Source organism: Micropterus salmoides, unplaced genomic scaffold (assembly GCF_014851395.1).
Source record: "Micropterus salmoides isolate LMB-PRFRI ecotype aquatic unplaced genomic scaffold, ASM1485139v1 Ms_hic_scaffold_7, whole genome shotgun sequence".
NCBI lineage: Eukaryota > Metazoa > Chordata > Actinopteri > Centrarchiformes > Centrarchidae > Micropterus > Micropterus salmoides.
Window position 1 is genome coordinate 16,363,771 of NW_024044459.1, and position 19,121 is coordinate 16,382,891.

General features: G+C 39.9%; 1 protein-coding gene across 2 annotated transcripts; it reads right to left on the bottom strand.

Annotated features, from left to right (window-relative positions):
• Positions 1–1,675: 1,675 nt before the first annotated feature.
• On the bottom strand, positions 1,676–18,927 carry erap1b (endoplasmic reticulum aminopeptidase 1b). 2 transcript variants are annotated; one of them, XM_038703572.1, is made up of 21 exons: positions 18,686–18,927; positions 17,061–17,138; positions 15,518–15,628; positions 9,886–10,410; positions 9,512–9,650; positions 9,166–9,300; positions 8,821–8,941; positions 8,268–8,422; positions 7,876–7,989; positions 7,410–7,541; positions 7,027–7,158; positions 6,484–6,567; positions 6,046–6,203; positions 5,529–5,608; positions 5,221–5,404; positions 4,773–4,929; positions 4,161–4,345; positions 3,852–4,013; positions 3,516–3,656; positions 3,119–3,200; positions 2,454–2,624 (listed from the first exon to the last, which is right to left on the bottom strand). In XM_038703572.1, the coding sequence occupies exons 4-21, from the start codon at positions 10,377–10,379 to the stop codon at positions 2,454–2,456; spliced, it is 2,826 nt and encodes a 941-aa protein (XP_038559500.1). In that variant the 5' UTR covers positions 10,380–10,410; positions 15,518–15,628; positions 17,061–17,138; positions 18,686–18,927. The 2 variants fall into 2 exon arrangements, with proteins under 2 accessions (XP_038559501.1, XP_038559500.1); XM_038703573.1 differs by lacking the exons at positions 15,518–15,628; positions 17,061–17,138; positions 18,686–18,927 and adding an exon at positions 10,877–11,212 and having other exon boundaries at positions 1,676–2,624.
• Positions 18,928–19,121: the final 194 nt, after the last annotated feature.

Below are 19,121 nucleotides of genomic sequence, written 5' to 3' on the forward strand. Positions count from 1 at the left end.
TCTGTAGACCCTCTGTTCAGGAAAAACTAAATTTCAAGCCTTTAAGCTGGAGAAAATTTTAAGAAACTTTGAGAAGAGCAACAGTGGAGGGATCCTGCTCCCAGGACATACAGATTTTGAGGTGGTCTAACAATTCCACTTTTTACATACAGTAAATTATTACGCACAAGCAAACAAAAGACCACAAAGATCACGATAGGTATGTGAGGTCAGAATTCACAATACATGATCAGCAAGCACATTGGAACACAGCTCAAGTCTGTAAATACCGACTAAACAAATAAGCAGCTGCAAATATGTTTACTTTGAGATAGGCCTACTTCATAATAAGACAGAATTTGATCAGTAACAGAAAGCAAAAGGATAAACTTCAGACTCTTACCTCCAGGCCAGAGACGACTTTCCTTCCCAGGTGTTTGACTGGGAGAGAAAACTCACTGGAGCAGAGTGCAGTTTCTATTGCGGGTGTGTTGATGGGGGGGAGGTGTGTGTATGTGTGTACATGGCGTGGCAATGAACACCAGCCCTGTGGTATATATAAGCCCCAGCACCTTAAGAACCGAAGTATGTTTAAGCTTGTGTTTAGCTAATACACATATGTGTATAAATATGTGCTTATATATTTGAATTTATGTGTTTTATCAGTTGGACTGTGTGTTTTATCAGTTTGTGCTAAAGGCTCGTCAGAAGGATTTATGGTAGCATTAGAAGATATAAAGAAGCCGCATCCTTCTGCGCAAGGAAATATTAAAACTCCTGAAAAAGCAATCAAGGGAGGGAGAAAGAAGACTTCAAGCCTGTTTCCCAAGTGAAGAGTGCCTTTATCTTGAGGTCCTGTTGTGTTTACATGAGTATAGTCAGTACTGGTGTTCCAGAGTCCAAGCAAGAGGTGAAGACACCCTTCTTCTTCTTTTATTTTAGACAGCTGCCAAAGCACTTGTAAAGCACGTGTGAACCCACATGCGTTTTTCTTTCATTTCAGGCATTGTTTTTCACAGGGGCTTGAACCAGGATGATGGTGGCTTGATCAGATTTAAAGTGGGGTTACTTGCAAAAGACTGACACAGAGGAGCTGTCAGGATTTAGATAGCCTGAGTTATGGGCAAAGAGTATAGTAAGTTCTTTGGTATGGGTCAAGCTCCAACACACCTGCATCCTACATTTACCAACTCAACACCCATGTCTTACAAACTCCAAACACCATCCCTGTTTGTCAAGAAGGCTGTCTGTTCTACAAACCCAAGCCCAGATAACCCCCTGATGACATCACCAGAGGTTATTTGAGAAATGTCCTTTGGAGCACCAGAATACATTATGCACCTTTGTCACAGGCCAAATAACACTGCCCTTGACAAGTAAAGGGATCTTATTGGAGTTTCCTTTTAAAGACAAATACTCCTTGAATAGTTCTACTACCTGCTCTAGTTCCGTTTTATACTGTGCAAGTGTGGGCATGTGTGGCTGAATAGAAACACCGGTGAACTAAATGGCTGTAAAATTACCTAAATGTAATCTTTACTGCTGGCAAAGTGTATGACCTGCTCATCATATCAGAGGAGTGAAAAGGTACAAAGGTTACATCCATATAACTCCCAGGGCTTAACATCCAAAGATTACCAATATTACTGTACTAACAATAATGGAATACATATAATAATAGAAATACAAATGAAAATTAAGTCAAATTAACTTTATTTGTCCAAAATATAATTTAACCATTCTCCTTACAAAATAACAGAATTGCTTTGAATCCTGTCTTACAGAAAAGGAATTTTGCAGTAGCATAAAACACTACTGAGTTGTTGAATAAACTTTTTTTTTGTAACTTCTTATCTATAGCGCACTTTCTTTTGTCATCTAAGAGAATTTCAAAAAAGTAAAAAAAACAAGAAGGACCAGTGGTGTCAGAATTCATAATTAGGTTCCAATATTGGAAATTCAAGCAAACAATGCAAAAACTGTATATGATTTGATTTTACAGCAGTGTGCTTTTGAATTTTACACATATTCAGGTCAGTTGTGGTTTAACAACCCTTACACAGTGCATAAATCTAACAAGTGCATTAGGATAACTTCAGATGAGGAGGAGTAGTCTGGTACATTAATATGAAAAAAAAAAAAAAAGTATATTTAGTATTTGTACAACACTGTACAATTTTCTTGCTGTTGCTTTCTGTGGGGATAATGCAACATGAATGAAAATGTACTTCACAAAAACAGGTTTCACACAGGAATCCTCATACATATTGAAAATGTCCCCACACAGGATCAAGTCTTCATTTGCTGGTTATGTTTTTTTTTTTTTTTATCTTTATGTTTAGCAAATGTAAGTCAAGAGTCATTGGTGTTAAAATCAAAGTTGAATTTCAAGAGATGGTCCAAGTCTTGCGACTCGCATCCACACCTCTTGTAGTTTCTGCCTTTAGCGACATACTTTTTTGTTTCCCCTGAAGCTACAAATCGTCATGCACGGCTCTGCGGGTGTGTTTGTCCAACCAGGCCTGGAGCACGGAAAGATTGGTGTCCATCCAACGGATGTTATCCTCTATGGTCTCGTAGGTCTGCCGGATACACCTCATCTCTGAGCCCGTCTCCTCGGTCAGGGAGCCAAAGAAGTTTCGTACCTGAGTGCATACAGTGTAGGTAGACTTAAAAACATATCCAATATTTGACATAACTTCCACCAATTCATGAAATAAAAAAAGCTAACCTAGAGAGAGAGGTTAATTTTGTGTAGTCAGAATACAGTGACAAATTCAGATGAACACATTGTATTTAGTTACTTAGAATGCCCTCTTTTTGTTAGTAGTCAGAATGTGAAGTTACAAAACCCAGTGATCAATAAATCAATTCACAAACTGCTGTTCATGGCTAGTAATTACTGTTCCCATTTGAATTAGTATTTTCATTGTTTTTGAGCATTTCATTTAAATTAGGAACTTAAATACAGAAAAAAAAGGAAAGACTGTAGATGAAATGTGGATTTTACTCTTATTTAGACAGATAAATAATGAGATACATTTCAAATGAAAAACTTAGGCCAGGTTCTTTCCATAGACAGACATAAGTAATAGAAAGCCAAAGGAGTGGTCTATAATGGACACACATCCTTGCTTACCTCATCCAGCATCTCCCTGGTAGAATACTGGTTGGTCACCCCAGTCACCATGTGTGATATAGTGTTGGAGCCCAAGTCAAATCTATGGCATCAAAGTAAACAGACACACAAAACCAAAGTTTCATTGTTTTCAAAAAAAGATATTTTACTGACTCGTTTAGAATCTTGAGGGTAGCCCATTTGAGTCTTTCTTATAACATGAAACACTGAAAAACACTCAATTGTAAAGTGTATATAAATACTGAAATTTAGAAGCATGTGTATGACTTGTCTGCAGGGAAGCTTGATTTAACAAGTATTTTATAAACATGAAGCATTCTTGGAGTACCAATAGATGCAAATCTTGTGTGAAAATTAGAGAGGAATGTATAGTATATGCATGGTGGTGCTGACTGACTTCTTGATCATGGTGTGCCAGTTGGCCCGGAGGAAGTCCCAGGCCAGCTTGTAGCCATGGGGGTTCTTGCTGACAGAGACGACCACATCTGGGAGGTCCTGAGTCTTCATCACCTCACCGTGGAGGCTCTGCTCCATCATCCTGCAGACAGACATAAGCGTAAAATGAAAGGGTAGAGCGAAATAGAGCGGAAGACAAGAAGAACGAGGATACTGAAAGGGCAGAAAGAAATGGGAATTAAGAAACCCAGGGGGAGATAGCAGAGAGTAGGGAGTTGGAGAGTGTAAAAAGAATGGGAAAGATAATGCTTGTAGAAGTGTGATATAATGTACCCACCACTTGAGCTTGTCCTGCAGTGGGCTGACGGCCATTGCAACCTTCATACGGCTTTTCACAGACAACTGCAGGGAATGGCGGTACTTTTCAAACAGGAAGTTCCACCCCTCTGGTGTTCGAGCTCCAATCACAAACACTGCCATGGTGACGTCGACAGGCAGGCTGAAAAACAGAGAAGACTTTCAGTTCAGTAACAATAAACATCTCTACGTATGATTGCTTATCAATATTAAAAGTGCAGCTCTGACTACAGGAAGTATTTGTGGACAAATATCTAAAGGCGTGCTTTTTAGGACTATGATCTCTGACCTCATGGTGCCATCCGAGTCCTTCCACTTGTTAAAGAGCTGGGTGGCTTTGGTCAAACATGGAGCGTAGTTCCTGACGCAGGCGAACAGAATCAGGTAACTCCTTAACATTCGCTCAGACACTGATCCAGAGTCAGTCCATTCCTGCCGATCAATCAGTCCCCGGAACAGATCCACGATGTAGCCCTGAGAAACACATGTAGTCAGTGTATAAATCTGACATGCTGACCATGTATCAATTCAGATTTTGCCAACTGATTAACCGTTTTAGCAGTTTATAGATAAAGGTTTTACTATAAATAGATGGGATTGGTTGGATTTAAGTAAACAATTTTTAAAAGTTCACTTTTAGAAAGACAGATAATGAAGAAATTACTATTTTTAATATTGTAATTTCCATTAAGAAATTTATGAACCAGAAATATGACTTCAGCTTTATATTCATGGTTTTTTGACTGTGGGTTTGTTTTACAGACAAAATAATCAATTAATGAAGTGTCCCAAACCCTGTGTAGCAATATGAACAGGTTCACCCTTAAGGCAGACCACATTCATGCATTTTACTGACATACTGTCAGTTTTCTGATGTGCCATAAACGCTGCCTTCGCTAACCTTCATCTGGTTCTCCAGAGCAGGCATGTCTCTCTTCTCCATCAGTTTGTAGAGAGGCACGAGCTCTCCAAAGCCCTGAGTCACGGCCATGATCTCAGTCTCTTTGGACAGGTACAGAGACAGCTCCAGAGCCGTGTCCAGCCTCACCTTCCCTATACTGCAACACACATACAATATTTTTTAGGTTAAAAGCTTAAAAATGGCTGATTAAAACCAATCAACCAATCAATTTTGAAAACCCACACACCAGTTTCAGGTAGTAAGTAAATAAAGATGCTGATTTATATGCTGGTGTTTGGCTAAATGTTCTTTATGGGAATTGTCAGCTTGATTAAAATTTTTCTTGGAGCCAATCAGATTCCTTCACTAAACTGATATATAGTGATACTATAGTGTGATGCAGGACAAACAGCACATTCAACTGTCATTATCAGATCTTTAAACTGACCTGACCAACTGGAAGACGTTGTGGATGAGGCTGGCACGGTCGTTGCTGGTCAGGGCTGTGTGGTTGTGTAGCAGCAGTTTGATAATAGAGTTCCACCCTTCGCCTGCGTAGTGGACCATGTAGTAGCCGCTCATGTCCACATTGAACTTCACCCAGTCCACCTCCTCCGGCAGGTACAGGACATCTGCAGAGAGGAGTGAAGAGAAGCTTTGAGGTGACTTGTAGAATTCAAATTGTATGTATGTGGATAAAGGACATAAATATAGCCATCTAAAAATCATCCTCATCACACTGAGCAACACACGCACCAGTCTTGGTCTTCAGTAGGAAGCGGTGGATGGTGTTGGAGGCGCTGGTCACGTAGGTCAGCGGGATCTGCCAGTGGAATCTGTCAACACAAATGAAAATGAATTAATAAACAATACATTATCACACTGTTTAAGACGATACACTTAAAATCATTGTGGAAATAAAATGTAACAATTACTGAAACTATATATTTAGTGAAAGAAGATGACACACTTTTCACTGCGTGCTTCAAAAACCACTACACAATTACATTATTATCCCCAAAAGGAACTGTTTAGAAAACTGCACTTTTGCGTTTTTGTAAGCCAGAAGTTGCAACAAATGATGCAGCGATTTAGCTATAAAATGATGGATTTTTTAATTTAAGATACGACATGTCTGTTGTATTTCAAAATTCCTTCCTTTGTCACTATCTGGTGGCAGCATAAAGAATGACACCGTGGCTTTAAAATATATTTGAAATGCGGGAAGGGGGATCAACAACTGATACTTTACACTCATCTTCTAACATTTTACCCTTCAGTGAGGGAGGTGTCGTCTGTCTTCAGGTACCGCTCCTGACTGAGCCTGACCTCGCGACCTCTGACCTCCACAGTGACCAGTGGGAAACCCTCCTGCAGCGTCCAGGTGTCCATGATGGCTTTGACATCCAGCTCATCACCAGAATACCATTTCTGCATTATGTACACACATAACACATTTAGATAAATTATGTATCATAATAAACAGTGACAGATTTGTGGCGTTGTGCAATGGACACTATAGAAATACAAAAATACTGTATTTGTGTAGTAAGTAGCAAAGTATGTATGTATAATAGTAAAAAATACTGAGAACCATAAATATGACACGGGTGAAATTCCACTTTGATTAATCATGCTTGCTGAGCTTAACTCTCTTTGCTCGGTTAGAGTGCTTTGTTGAACCTGGTTGTTGCAAAGCATGAAGACTTACAGAGGCTCCAGACTGGAGGTCACGCTTGGAGCAGAATTCTTTGTGTTTCTTTTGGCCTTCGTCCAGATCATCTGAGTTGCAGATCTGGTGGGGAGGCGCATAAAACTTTAGCAGAGAATCATAACAGTGAAGACACATTGAGCACACAATCTTAAAAACACCAGGTCCCAAATGATGTATTCACAACCATTCTAGTGATACTTGGAGGTTACATAAGGAGGAAAATAGTGGTGATGGCGTAATGGATAAGACTCATGCCTTTGGGGTAAGAGACCTGGGTTCAATCCCCCACTGTGACCCATCCACCATTGTTTCCCTGAGCAAGACACTTCACCTTAAGTTGCTCCAGAGGCATGCTAACTCTGACATATATAGCAATTGTAAGTCGCTTTGGATAAATAAAAGTGTCACCTAAATATGTAAAATAAATATTGCTTATTTGTCCTCCAAACAAGATTTGCATCACAAGTTAAAAAACAGGTAACACTGGGACAGGCCATATTAACTACCGAGATAAAGTTAAGTGAGAACCATATCACTCACATCAGTCAGGCTCTCCCACAGGTGACTGTTGACAGTGTTTTGGTAGCTGTAGCGCTTGAGGTATCGGATGATGCCAATCTCAAAGACCTCAGGAGTCAGGAAGTCCCGCAGCATATTCAGAATACATGCTCCCTACAAAAACCAAAAACACAGACATGCTGAATAGTATGTCTAAAATCTAAAACCTTTCTGTTGTTTCCGCTGTGAATATCTCACCTAAATTTTAATGTTTTGTTTTGCAGTTTGGGTTACGCTTTTAGAATAACTCATTATGATTTAAGGAAAATTACTTTTGATGAGTCTACTTTCCCCCAGATAATTGTTTCAACAGTTCCATCATCCACATGCATCAACACCAAATGGTTGGACACATGGAGGCTGACCTTGTCATATGACACATCGTCGAACATCTCCTGGATCTGCGTGGGGTTTTCCACGTGGGTGGAGACTGGGTGAGAGGAGCTGAGGGAGTCTACCTCCATGGCCTCAAAACATTTCCCCAAGAAGAAGTCATCCTGGGAGAAAGAAAGTGTGTTTACAGTAACACACCCATGGCAATGTCAACATAAACTAGAAATACTGTAGTTTGAGGTAGCTTATATGTGAGTCTTCATAGTCATATCTAACAAAAAGCTGATGGCAAAAGAGTTATTCAGCTAATGTACAGTACTATACTTTAATACTACACAGTACCATTAATATCTTTTTTTGCTATGACAGTAAACAATTTATGAATTTAATTAGAAACAGAGACAGAAATAGAGATACACAGCAAATGAGAGGATCAAGATCAGGATAATTCACATGTTATAATTAAGACACAGTCAGTTCCCTGTACTCGGCTCTCACCACATGCAGCTCTGGGTAGGTGATGTCGAGAGAAATGAACTCCATGAACTTGGCGAAACCCTCGTTGAGCCACAGGTCATTCCACCACTCCATCGTCACCAGGTTCCCGAACCACTGGACAGGCAGGAGAACATGTGAGAACAGCTTCACGTGCAGGAACAGTGTTTAAAATACAAATGCATCCTCACGTCTGGTCCTGTTAAACTGCACTAAAGACTCTGGATGTGACAGATCTGTAACGTGCTGACATTTAGCCTCAGCTTGTAGCATAAGACTGCGTCTTCCAACTTCAATCCATAATCGGCCCGTTAAAGTGAAGCAATTGTTCTTGAACAGAATGATGAACATTGACTATTTTCTTTCTTTTTTTCAAAAACATGCAGGCCGGCTACCTGGTGTGCAAGCTCATGGGCGATGACCTTGGTGATACCCAGTTTGTCTGAGGCTGAGGACTTGTCAGGGTCAAAGAGCAGGCCCGTCTCCCTGTAAGTGGTCAGACCCCAGTTCTCCATCGCACCTGACTGGAAGTCAGGGATAGCAGCCAGGTCTGCAAGGAACAACAGCAAGCACATAAATACAAATAAATGTGGTACATTCATGTCACCTGCTGGTCCAACTAGGTGTCTCTTCAATTCTCCTCTGAAAATTATTTTTTGGGTGTTAATTATTTCTATAGGTATTGCTGTTTTAATGTCAAAGTGTTTAATGTAAAAAAAAAAAATGGACATATGTTTAATCTAGTCAGGGCACAGAGCACTTGCAAAGTTACTAAGTACTGTAAAAATATGTACATTACAACATAAAACTCTGACTAATTCAGTTAGTTCTTCGTGAGTCAAAACAGTAAACTTAATCTTTACAAAACGTTTTACAAAATAAATACTGCAGCTACTGCTATTAAAAGTGGCTACGTCTTAATAACATGGTAATAACATTTCCACTGACCCTGTTTGGGAAGCGGGTAAGGAATATCAAAATAGTCATCATAGAAGTCCAACAGCTTAACAGCAGCATCCAGCGCAAACGCGGTCTGGTTGATCCTCTCAGGTACAGCGTAGATTGAAATCTGATGGGAATCACAGTACAGAACAAACTCCTCTGTATTAATCTTCAAGCAATATGCTTAGATCAGATTAATACTTAATATATACGTTATATCAAAGGAAGCATGTTGTTATGTGAGAATTTCAAATGTTTACTGTATACATAATTTTGAAAATGTCTCCGAAATACAGTCTCTGAGTAAGAGAACTAAATGATGGCATGGCCAGCGCCTGTTGTCCTCCTCACCTTGACACCGTGCTGCGTGGTCCTGCTCACAGACAGGAAGTCAGACACAATGTAGGCCACCAGGTAAGTGCTCATTTTTACAGTGGTGTCGAAGTGATCCTCAAGCAGGCCACCTGGCAACTCCACTGTCCTTACCTGAGAAACACAGGTGTGTAGTGATGAAAATTAAGAAAAGAAAAGGGTCAGTCGCAGAAAGAGTACGGTGATTAGAACCTTATGGGAAGTAGTAACACTTCTTTCCTGTGTTGTGCGCTTCTTTATTAAAGTTTGATTTTGTCAACCAGATTTTATTTGTAATAATTGCTCACTTGTATTAAAACAATGTAATCTGATTATTCGTGTGTACCTTGGGCATGTTGGATATGGTAATGTGGCGTGGCTCTCGTATCATCTGTATGGTGAAGTTGGCTTTGAAGGCGGGCTCATCAAAACAGGGGAAGGCTGCGCGAGCAAAGGTGGCTTCAAACTGCGTGGATGCCAGAACCCTAAATATGTAAATAAATAATAGTGAAATAAAAGTTATTTAATGTTTAACACAACATGCTGTAAGAATAATAAAAGACTAATGAAAGCTGCTATGTAGCATTTTCAAAAATCTATTTATCACTGCCATCATTACCAAATATATTGTGTTTGAATTAATGTGAGGCTGATTCAGTGATTTTAAAATGATACATAGTACTCCTTTAAAAGAAACATATTAGTTATTCCTGCCCTTACCGGACCTCCCCACTGCTGGTGCGGTAGCTGCTCTTGTAGAAACCGTGAAAGCTGTCAGACAAGTTGGCAGCAAACTCCAGCTGAACTTCATACTTCCTACCTTTGGTCAGCACCGAGTCTGACAACAAGGCGAGCTGGTGGAAACGAGGATACTCCAACACCTGGAGGGGCCTCACACCTTCAGGTGCAAGAAGCAGCACATTGGATACTTGCATCTGCTTGGCATGGAGAACGATGGTGCTGGTGTCTTCGTGCACGTCCAGCTGGATGCGAACTACGCCGGTGAAATCGAGCGTGGTCAGGTTGGGGTGGATGGTAAGGTCATAGTGGAGGGGGGAGACGGTTTTAGGAAGTCTCATGTGCTCCCAGGGGAATGGCTGGCCGTTGGTGGCTATGGGGACAGCCTTGGCTTGGCCTTGGTTTGGTAACTGCGCTCCTGATGAAGAAGGGAAGGGAAGGAACAGCAGCAGCAGCAGCAGCAGGAGAGGTAACATGGTGAGAATGAAAGCAGGAAATCCTTTTCACCTGTAACACAAAGATCATATAAATGCACGATGATGTGTAGAAATGCTTTATTGTACATAACCTACATTTTATTTACATAACACATCTTATTTCCTAAGGACCAGGGGACAACCTGGGGACAGTCCTGGTTGTTCTTAGAGAACAACCACGACTGAATTTGTCCACTGAGAGAGCATGTAGCATCACATTTCTTAGGTGTAGGGGTCACATTCTTAACATCTATCTCGTTTTTCCAAAAGCTCACGACTGTGCAAAGTTCATCAAACGACTGCTAAGCAAACACAGGGTAAATAAGGCAATGGCTACACACAAACATGACAGGTGGGCAGGAAGTGCATCACGTTTCCATTCATTTATGGTCACGAATTCCTATTGAGAAAACTCCGGCTGGTATATCTATTGTTATCTTACATTGTTAACATGAGTCAATTGCGTACCATATAGGCCTATGTCAAAATCAACTTACCGTGTCGTCTTCTGCACGCCGATATAGCACAAATAATTCAAGAGTGAAAGTGAAACAGACGAACGACAAGTTGCATGCTGGGAGAGATCAGAGGAAACGTCCAATGCGTTTGATGTCAGTTGAGGTCATTCAGTGTGACTCCACTACCTGCAGCTGTGGTGATATGATTGTGCATTTCAGATAAAATGATTTTTTTTTTTCATTTCAGGACGTCGTTTCAATGTCTGCAGCTTGTACAGAGAATCCAGGAAGTACGAGTAATAAATACATGCGAAACCACCAAATAAGTAACAACTGTATCACTCTATGGTTATACAAACGTACTAAAGCAAGAGCGCCGTGTCTTAAAATAGGAAATTAAAAGAAACATCGACTGTGAACAGGAAGTTCCCGCGTTGTTGTGTTCCGCAATAATATATTTATCCTCTAGAGGGTACCATTGCTTTGATTTAAGACTATTTCTGTTTCCTGTAGAATCATGTGATGTTCAGTTTTGTTCAGTCCAGTCATCCTATGTAGCCTACATTTGACCAAACTAACGAAATTAATTAAGTTTAATTAAACTGAAGAGTCAATTATTTCTTTTCCAACACCAACAGGATTCATTATAAAATAAGAAACTAAACTCAACTGTTTGACCAGCAAAACATACACTATGGTTCATACTGACTACTCTGTATCCAAAGCACATTAACTGACTGGTTAATAGAATAGATCAGTTATAAAAATGTACAATTAAAAGATGTCTGTGAAAATTCTACACAGTTAAAAAAAATCATCATCTTTCCTCAAACCCTGAAGTCAAGTGGTATGATGTGGCATGATGTATTGAAGATACAAGTAGACCATTGACCTGTTTGAGTCCATCATCACATCAAATAATAAAATAGTTTTAATTGAATGTACAGTTTACAACAAATGTAGGAGGCAGAGATGGTCACTTCTACAAGTTCCTCGGGTGAAACTCAACAATACACTGGACTGGACGCATACAGGAAAGGACAGAGCAGGCTGTTCTTTCTGAGGAGGCACAGGTCCATCCATGGGTGCACTAGGCTCTTACATATGTAAGAGCCTAGTGCACCCATCTGTAGTGGCCAGTGTCATCTTCTTTGCTGTGGTGTGCTGTTGAGGTGGCATCGGGACTTGTGGCGCTAACAAACTGGGAAAGCTGGTAAAGAAGGGCAGCTCGGCGGTGGGGATGGAACTTGACAGCATGGAGGCAGTGACTTAGTGGAGGACGAGAGAGAAGCTGAAAGCCATCAAAGACAACCCCTCTCATCTTCTCTATGCTGAGCTGAGGCAGCTCAGGAGCACTTTCAGCCACAGACTTGTCCAGTCCTGCACCTCAAAGCAAAAAGAGGCTCATTTGTGCTCACAGACATCAGAGTGCACAATGCCAAAGCACCCAACATTTCCCTTCTCCGCTGATAGACTCTTTTTTTATTTGACATAATGTGTATATATTACTGATTCTAATTTATTGTTTGTTATTAATTCTTTGCACTACATTCCCCTGTGCTGCCTCACCAATTTGAATTTCCCCCATAAGGGATCCATAAGGAAACATCTTATTATTATATATTATTTTATCTTATACACACACACTGTAAACCCGAATAAGTTCAGAATACTCAGAATATTTGTGGAAAGCGATTACCTCAATCTTTTTAAGTAGTGGTAATACTATTTTTGAGTAAACCTTAACTTAGATATAATAATTTTTTAAAAACCTTTAATTTAATTTCCGCATACAAAATTACATTGATTCACTGATGCTTATTAAAATTAAATTCCACTAATTCTTTATTCAATAAATGTAATTGTGCACAACAATTCAAGTTCTCTTTATTAGTATCATCTTCTCACAACATCTTCGTGTTTTCTACATTTAGCAGACACAAAATAATGCACATCTTGCATAAAGTGTGGACAAAGAATGGACAAAGTAATTGACTGCTTGATCAGATAATTAACCAGCAAGAGTTTTGATAATCAATTTGTTTTCATTCTTTTTTTGCAATAATGTTGAACATTCTCGATATCCAGATTCTTAATGAGATTATTTGGTGTTAAGTGATAATAACTTGAATCTTGAGCTAAGTTAAATTTCCTTTTACTACTTACTTTACTGTGTTTTGTGGACAAAGCGACTATGCATAATTTTATACCATCAGCAGCACTTTTAATTAAATAATATAAAAGAGAGCTTTAAATGTACAGTTTTATGGAATCATAAGCCAATAAAGATAGCTAATAAAGATTGTGTAAAATAAGAAGTCCCACACTATGCAAATTTTTAAGTCAGGTAGATGAAGTAATGGAACAATATCAAGGTTTCTGCAGGTTTCAAAGACCTTTTCAAGACCATTATGAATGAAATTTAAGACCTATATCACAACTTAAAAAAAAAAAACTCACAAAAGGAAATGCAGTCACAAATTGCAAAAAAAATCAATGTATTCAAATTAGGGTAGAGTGATGTCTACAAAATTGGCATCGGATGATGTCAACAATGAAACACCGGGATGGACAATGACATTGATAATACGTAACTAACAAGCTGGCATGCAGTGCACCTGCTGACGTGAAAAATAGATCACCAGTAGAAAAATCCAGAAAAATAAAGAGTTGTGTCTTTTTGACTTAATAAAACTTAACCTACTGCTGATGGATAAACTCAGGGGAGCAGACAGGGAGACAATAATAAACTACACCCGAAAAGCTAAACTTGCTAAATAAGTCTACTGGGGATTGAATTATAATTCAATTCCGCATAATTATTAGATCTCGGAAAATTCTTTAGTTTTGATGCACTCCACAGTGATTTTATATTCATTGCGCAGCACTAGGGCTGGATGATATGGCCAAAAAAGTTATCACGATTTTTCCTCAACAAAATACACATCTTAATAAAAAAGTTAAGTCCTAATTCAAGTGAATAAAATCAAACATTTATTCAATATTTATTGAACATTTGTTATATTGATATTGAAAAAAAATATATCGTGATAATTATTGTTATTAATTTATTGTCAAGCACTAAGCAGCACCAAGCTGTTTTGAGCCTCACCACCTTATAATGGCAGGAAAACAAATGACCTCAGAATCATTATTCTGTATTATTATAAGCATTTCATTTGTACATCAAATCCAAAAGAATAATCTCCTTATTAGCTTAAAAGGACTAACTTTAGTTTGCATCCCTAATTTGCTTTAACGTTACTAACCTCAGCTCCTCCGTGGTCAACACCGTCCTCTTTTAATGTATCTATCAAGATGTCCAATAAAGGACAGAGCTGTAACCAACTTAATGCTGATCTTATCCTCCGCTAACTTTCACCGTCACTTTTTGTCGCACTCTCCCTCACATTCGCTTGTCATTTGAAACAAGATGAGAGGGAGACAGCCATGCGTTGAGTGTTGCCATAGTTTATTGAAAATCATTAACGATCGTGTGAAATTTTAACAGCGGCGCTCATTTATTAAGCAGCGACAGTAGACTTCAAATACGTTGCTAGAGACTGGTTTTAAGCCCTAAGATCTGTTTTTCCATCCAAGAACCGATAAGGTTGCACTTCCCCATAGCTGAAGAATAAATCTGTTTTATATCTGTGGTACAATCCGAAAGACTTGTGCCAATAACATGAAAGCTGCCTGTTGGTCTTTGTAGTCGTAATACAATTTGGACTAGCGACAGAAAGAACTACACCACCATGGGAGGAAAAACCCTTCTGGAGAGCTATGGTGCCATTTCAATGAGCATTAGAGGTAGCGTTACATGGACGCTGGAAAATAAATATCCGTTTCAAATTATTTAAGACCTAGAACACAAACTTCAGCGAATTTAAGACTTTTTAAGGCCCTGCAGAAACCCTGCAGGACGTCTACCTGAGAGGTGCTGTTATCAGAGCAGCTCCTTTAATCTGGAGGTCTCAGAGTGATTGTCCAAGTGACAGAAAGTGAAGGTGAATCTCAGAGGAGGAAAATATTCTGGCAGTAAAAGTACGGTGTTGGTGTGTCAGTCAATAAATGTTTCAGCTTCTCCAGAATAACAAAAGTCTGTTCCCAAACGGCTAGAGAAGTGAAGCAGATTAACCAACATCTCCCCTTCAGACTGGAAGCTGAGCAGGAAGCTAACAGAACGTCTTTTAGTTAAATTTATAGAAAGTAACAAGCAGCTGTATTTTATTCCAGCCTACCCATCCAGCAGAGAGAAAAGAGGTGTTCAGCACAGTCCTGAACACAGACTTAACATTGATGGGGTACAATATTTGGGTCACACATAGCGACTTGTCAATCACAAGGTAGCCCCGCCCTAATGCCTCCCATGCTTTCTGGTCTATTTTCCTCTAAATGGGACAATAATTTACTAAATGAACATCATGCTGTGTTGAAGAAGACTTGAAACTAGCGACTGAGACCATATGTGATCCAGTGGAGTGGAGTCGCCCCCTGCTGGCTGTTAAGAGAGAATGCAGGTTTGAGGCTTTACTTTTCAAACCTGGAGGTTCCTTCTTGGTGAAGACACAAAGCTGTTTCCTGGTTTCACAAATCAGACACATAAAATATCAAATTTCCAAGACGCAGATTGTCAGGTTGTCCTCACAAACAGGAGCAGGTGGAAGTGGGGCTACGTACCGAGGTGCTGCTGGAGGCGCTCTCATCCTCGTTGTTGGTGGGCAGAGCCGCTCCTTTCCGGGAGCGGGGCGAGGAGGCCGGAGCCTTACCTGGGCGAACAGGTCGCTGAACCTGTAGCAGGAGGAAGTGAAATCATCAGCCACCACAGTCGGTGTGTGTGTGAGTGCGTGCTTACCTCATCTTGTGGAAATCGTCACAGCTGACCTGAATGGCCAATTCAGAAGTGCTTTCCGGAGTTTGTACATGAGTTACATTAACATTTAAATAGTGCTGACCCTGAGTAGTCGAAGCTTCGATGCTTTATGGGCGGAGCATCGAATCTTCTCCCAATCAGTTAATATAAAGCCTATTACAATATAAATTTCAATGTTTAATGCTGTAAATAAACATGTAAAAAGAAAAAAAAAAATCAATAAATGTTTTTAAAGTGCGTAAATAAACCTAAAATTGTAACCCTAACCCTGGGTCGTTAGTGCACATGTGTAGGCGTAGTGTGTATGTGTGTAGTGGCAAAAGAGGACTTGCTGAAGAGACAGAGACCCAGCTTCACCGGTGTTGTGCCGAGTTGTCCGTAACTCGAGGGACTTAGATCATTTATCACCGTTGATGAACCAAACAAAGAAAATTATAGCATTTTTAAATTGCTGGATACTCGAAATAGACCCGCGAGGAACCGCATTGGAAACTGCATGCAGTTGCACGGCATGCACGCAAAACTGTGCACAAGACCAGTGAATGGCAGGCGAGAGAGAGAGAGAGAAAGGGGTCTTCAAAAAGCCTCAAAAAACACTCAGTTTAGCTGGAAATTTACAGTGTACGTTGAATGAACAGAGACTGAAGCTCTGCAGCTTCTCAAGATTAAAGCGGAGCCACAATGTGTTAAGTTATTTATCAGTGTTACAACAAAACCAAAGACTTATAAGTTATGTTATACTGTTAACATGTTTAATTGGTTATTAAAAACATCCTGGATATAAAAAAACTAAGCTAAAATGTAATCACAGTTAAAATTATAAAAAATAAAAAGGTTAACAAAATAATTTACTTTAAAAAAAACAACATACTAACATGACATGCTCTCTCTCCTGCTGACAGCCATTTAATAAAAAAAAAACTTTACACAGAGCAGCGGACACAAGTCGCCTCTATCCTGACAGCTTGCCATGGTAGCGACCTGTCAATCACAAGGTAGTACCGCTCAAAAGTATATACTGCATTATCCTCCATTTCCCCCTAAATAGGACCATAATTTGCTAAATGAACATCATGTTGTGTTGAAGAATACTTGAAACTAGCGACTGAGACCATAGAAGCATTATGAAAGGTGTTTATAGAGGTTATAATTCAGCTTAGTAGTAGAGTCATTTTACCATTATTTCTAATGAACCGGACTTCTTTCTGCAACCAGCAGACTCGCCCCCTGCTGGCCGTTAGAGAGAATGCGGTTTTGAGGTTTCGAGTTGGTTTTCCGTAGTACATTTCATTACATTTCTTACTAAATGTTGTTGATATTGACATTTCTGTGAGTACACCGAGTACTTACATTGCAGGTTTTGAAGACGTCAGTCATCCGCTAGCAGGTTCACTGGAAGGCAACAACAAATCCATCCAGCTGCAACTACTAAAAGACAAGTCAAAATTAAACAAACACAGTGACTCAAACAATGGGTGAGAAATAGAAGCTAACTATAACCTTAAACATAACAATAGAAGAGATTTGGAAGCCAGTGCAGTAGGGCTGGACCCAAATATTCGACTACTCCTTCATGGGGTTGGTATTCAGCTCTGTCCCGCACAACGCTGCACACACACCAGCTTGCATCGGCCTTTTCAGTTTCTCTCTTGCTGTATCATACAGCGACAGACACATAAAGGCTGCTATCTGTCTGCTTTCAACTTTTTATTGTCAGCCGTATATTTTACTGCCCAAAAAACACAGCTTGCGTTTTGAACTTTTTCACCCATGATTCTGTGGCAACAAACGCAGGCTGCTTGTGTAGAAGGCCTATAGTACATCTCTCTCTTTTTGTGTCTCTGCAACTGTCAGTAGACTGTATGGCAACCGATCATGGATGGAGTTGGTCTCATGGATGGATAGAAAAATAAAAAGTCATACTATATAAATATAAATCTGAGCAAAAATTAGGATTTTCTGTCTTGGGTTATGTTTTCAGGGTACCCCAAGAATTTAAAAATAAGCTTGTAAATGGCTTTTAAAGCGATGAGAAATGACAATTGAAAGTAGATGACTATCCTCCTAGTCATCACAAGACAATATCATAATCAAATTTCAATATTGCAGTACTGAGGTCCCAATTTGTATTGACTGACCAATATGTGGTCAACATTGTTGCTATGGCAAAGATAATCTTAAACTAACCTGAAGGTCATAAATCCTGACGATCTCTACAGGGCCTCTACTCTCTTGGCCTTCTGCCTGTACAGGACAATCAGTCGTGGTGTGTATCTCTCAAGCTCGCAGTAGAATTGGTTGCATAGGTTCAACATTTGTAAAGCCATTAACTCAGCAAACACCTGCAAACACATAAATGTATATAGACTAATGGTTTCCAACTTGGACCTTGACAGAAAAACATAATGCATCACCTACTTGTTTTAAGCAGGATGGCTGACTGTATGGCAAAAAGAAGATAGTTTTTACCTCTGAATTGTACATGGACTACTGCACAGATAAGAGAAAAATTGCAGGGTCACCTAACTTAGGTTTTGCTGCATCACCTTGGCAATGCCTCTGATGAAAGAGTCTATAAGTTAAATATAAACATATTAAATACTTATCATAAAATCATAATAATTACACAGTTCCAGCTGATCTGACTTGAAAATCTCCCAACTGGAGGGGTTTTCATACCATATTTAACTTATATCAGTGAAACTAGGTTCTATTGTTCCACATTATGTATGTTTTTACTTTTGAGGAACCCTACATCTTACTACAAACACTGCATTCAGAAACAGCGTGTTAACTTATATGAAGGCAGAGCTTGACTGTCTCCACAGTAACGTTATGGGACTAATGTAACGTTAACTAAGTGTAAAGTGAACATTAACATTACCTCATTGTGTTAGCCAGCTAACTTCAAGTAATGTTAACGTTAGCCTTTCTGTTAACATCACTGCGCCTGAAAACAGAACGTTTTCACTTACCAGACCAAAGCCCATGTAACAAGGAGAAGCCCCTGATGAAAAATCACAAGTGTTGCAGACTGTCTGGAAAGGTTTCAGCCACTGGTGATATGTTAGCTAACAGTTGCTAACGTTAGCATAACAGCAATGCGGCAAACTGACTCCACATACTGAGAGAGGCTGCAGCTGTCCGGTTCTGAGGAGCTGGATGTGCTCAGCATTATGGAGGAGGAAGACTTCCAGGAGCCGGATCAACGTCATCAGTCAGTGCCCAGCTATGACGAGCTCTTGGAGCTGGTGACACGGGCAGTGGGCAAGCTCCAGCTCGATTGGCCGCAGGCTGTGCCAGACACACATGCTGCGAGCAAGCTGGATGAGTGCTTCCTGCGGCGCCGCGTGCCGCCTCCGTGCCAGTCTCTGCCTTTTTTCACGGATTTGCATGACGAGTTGTGCAAAT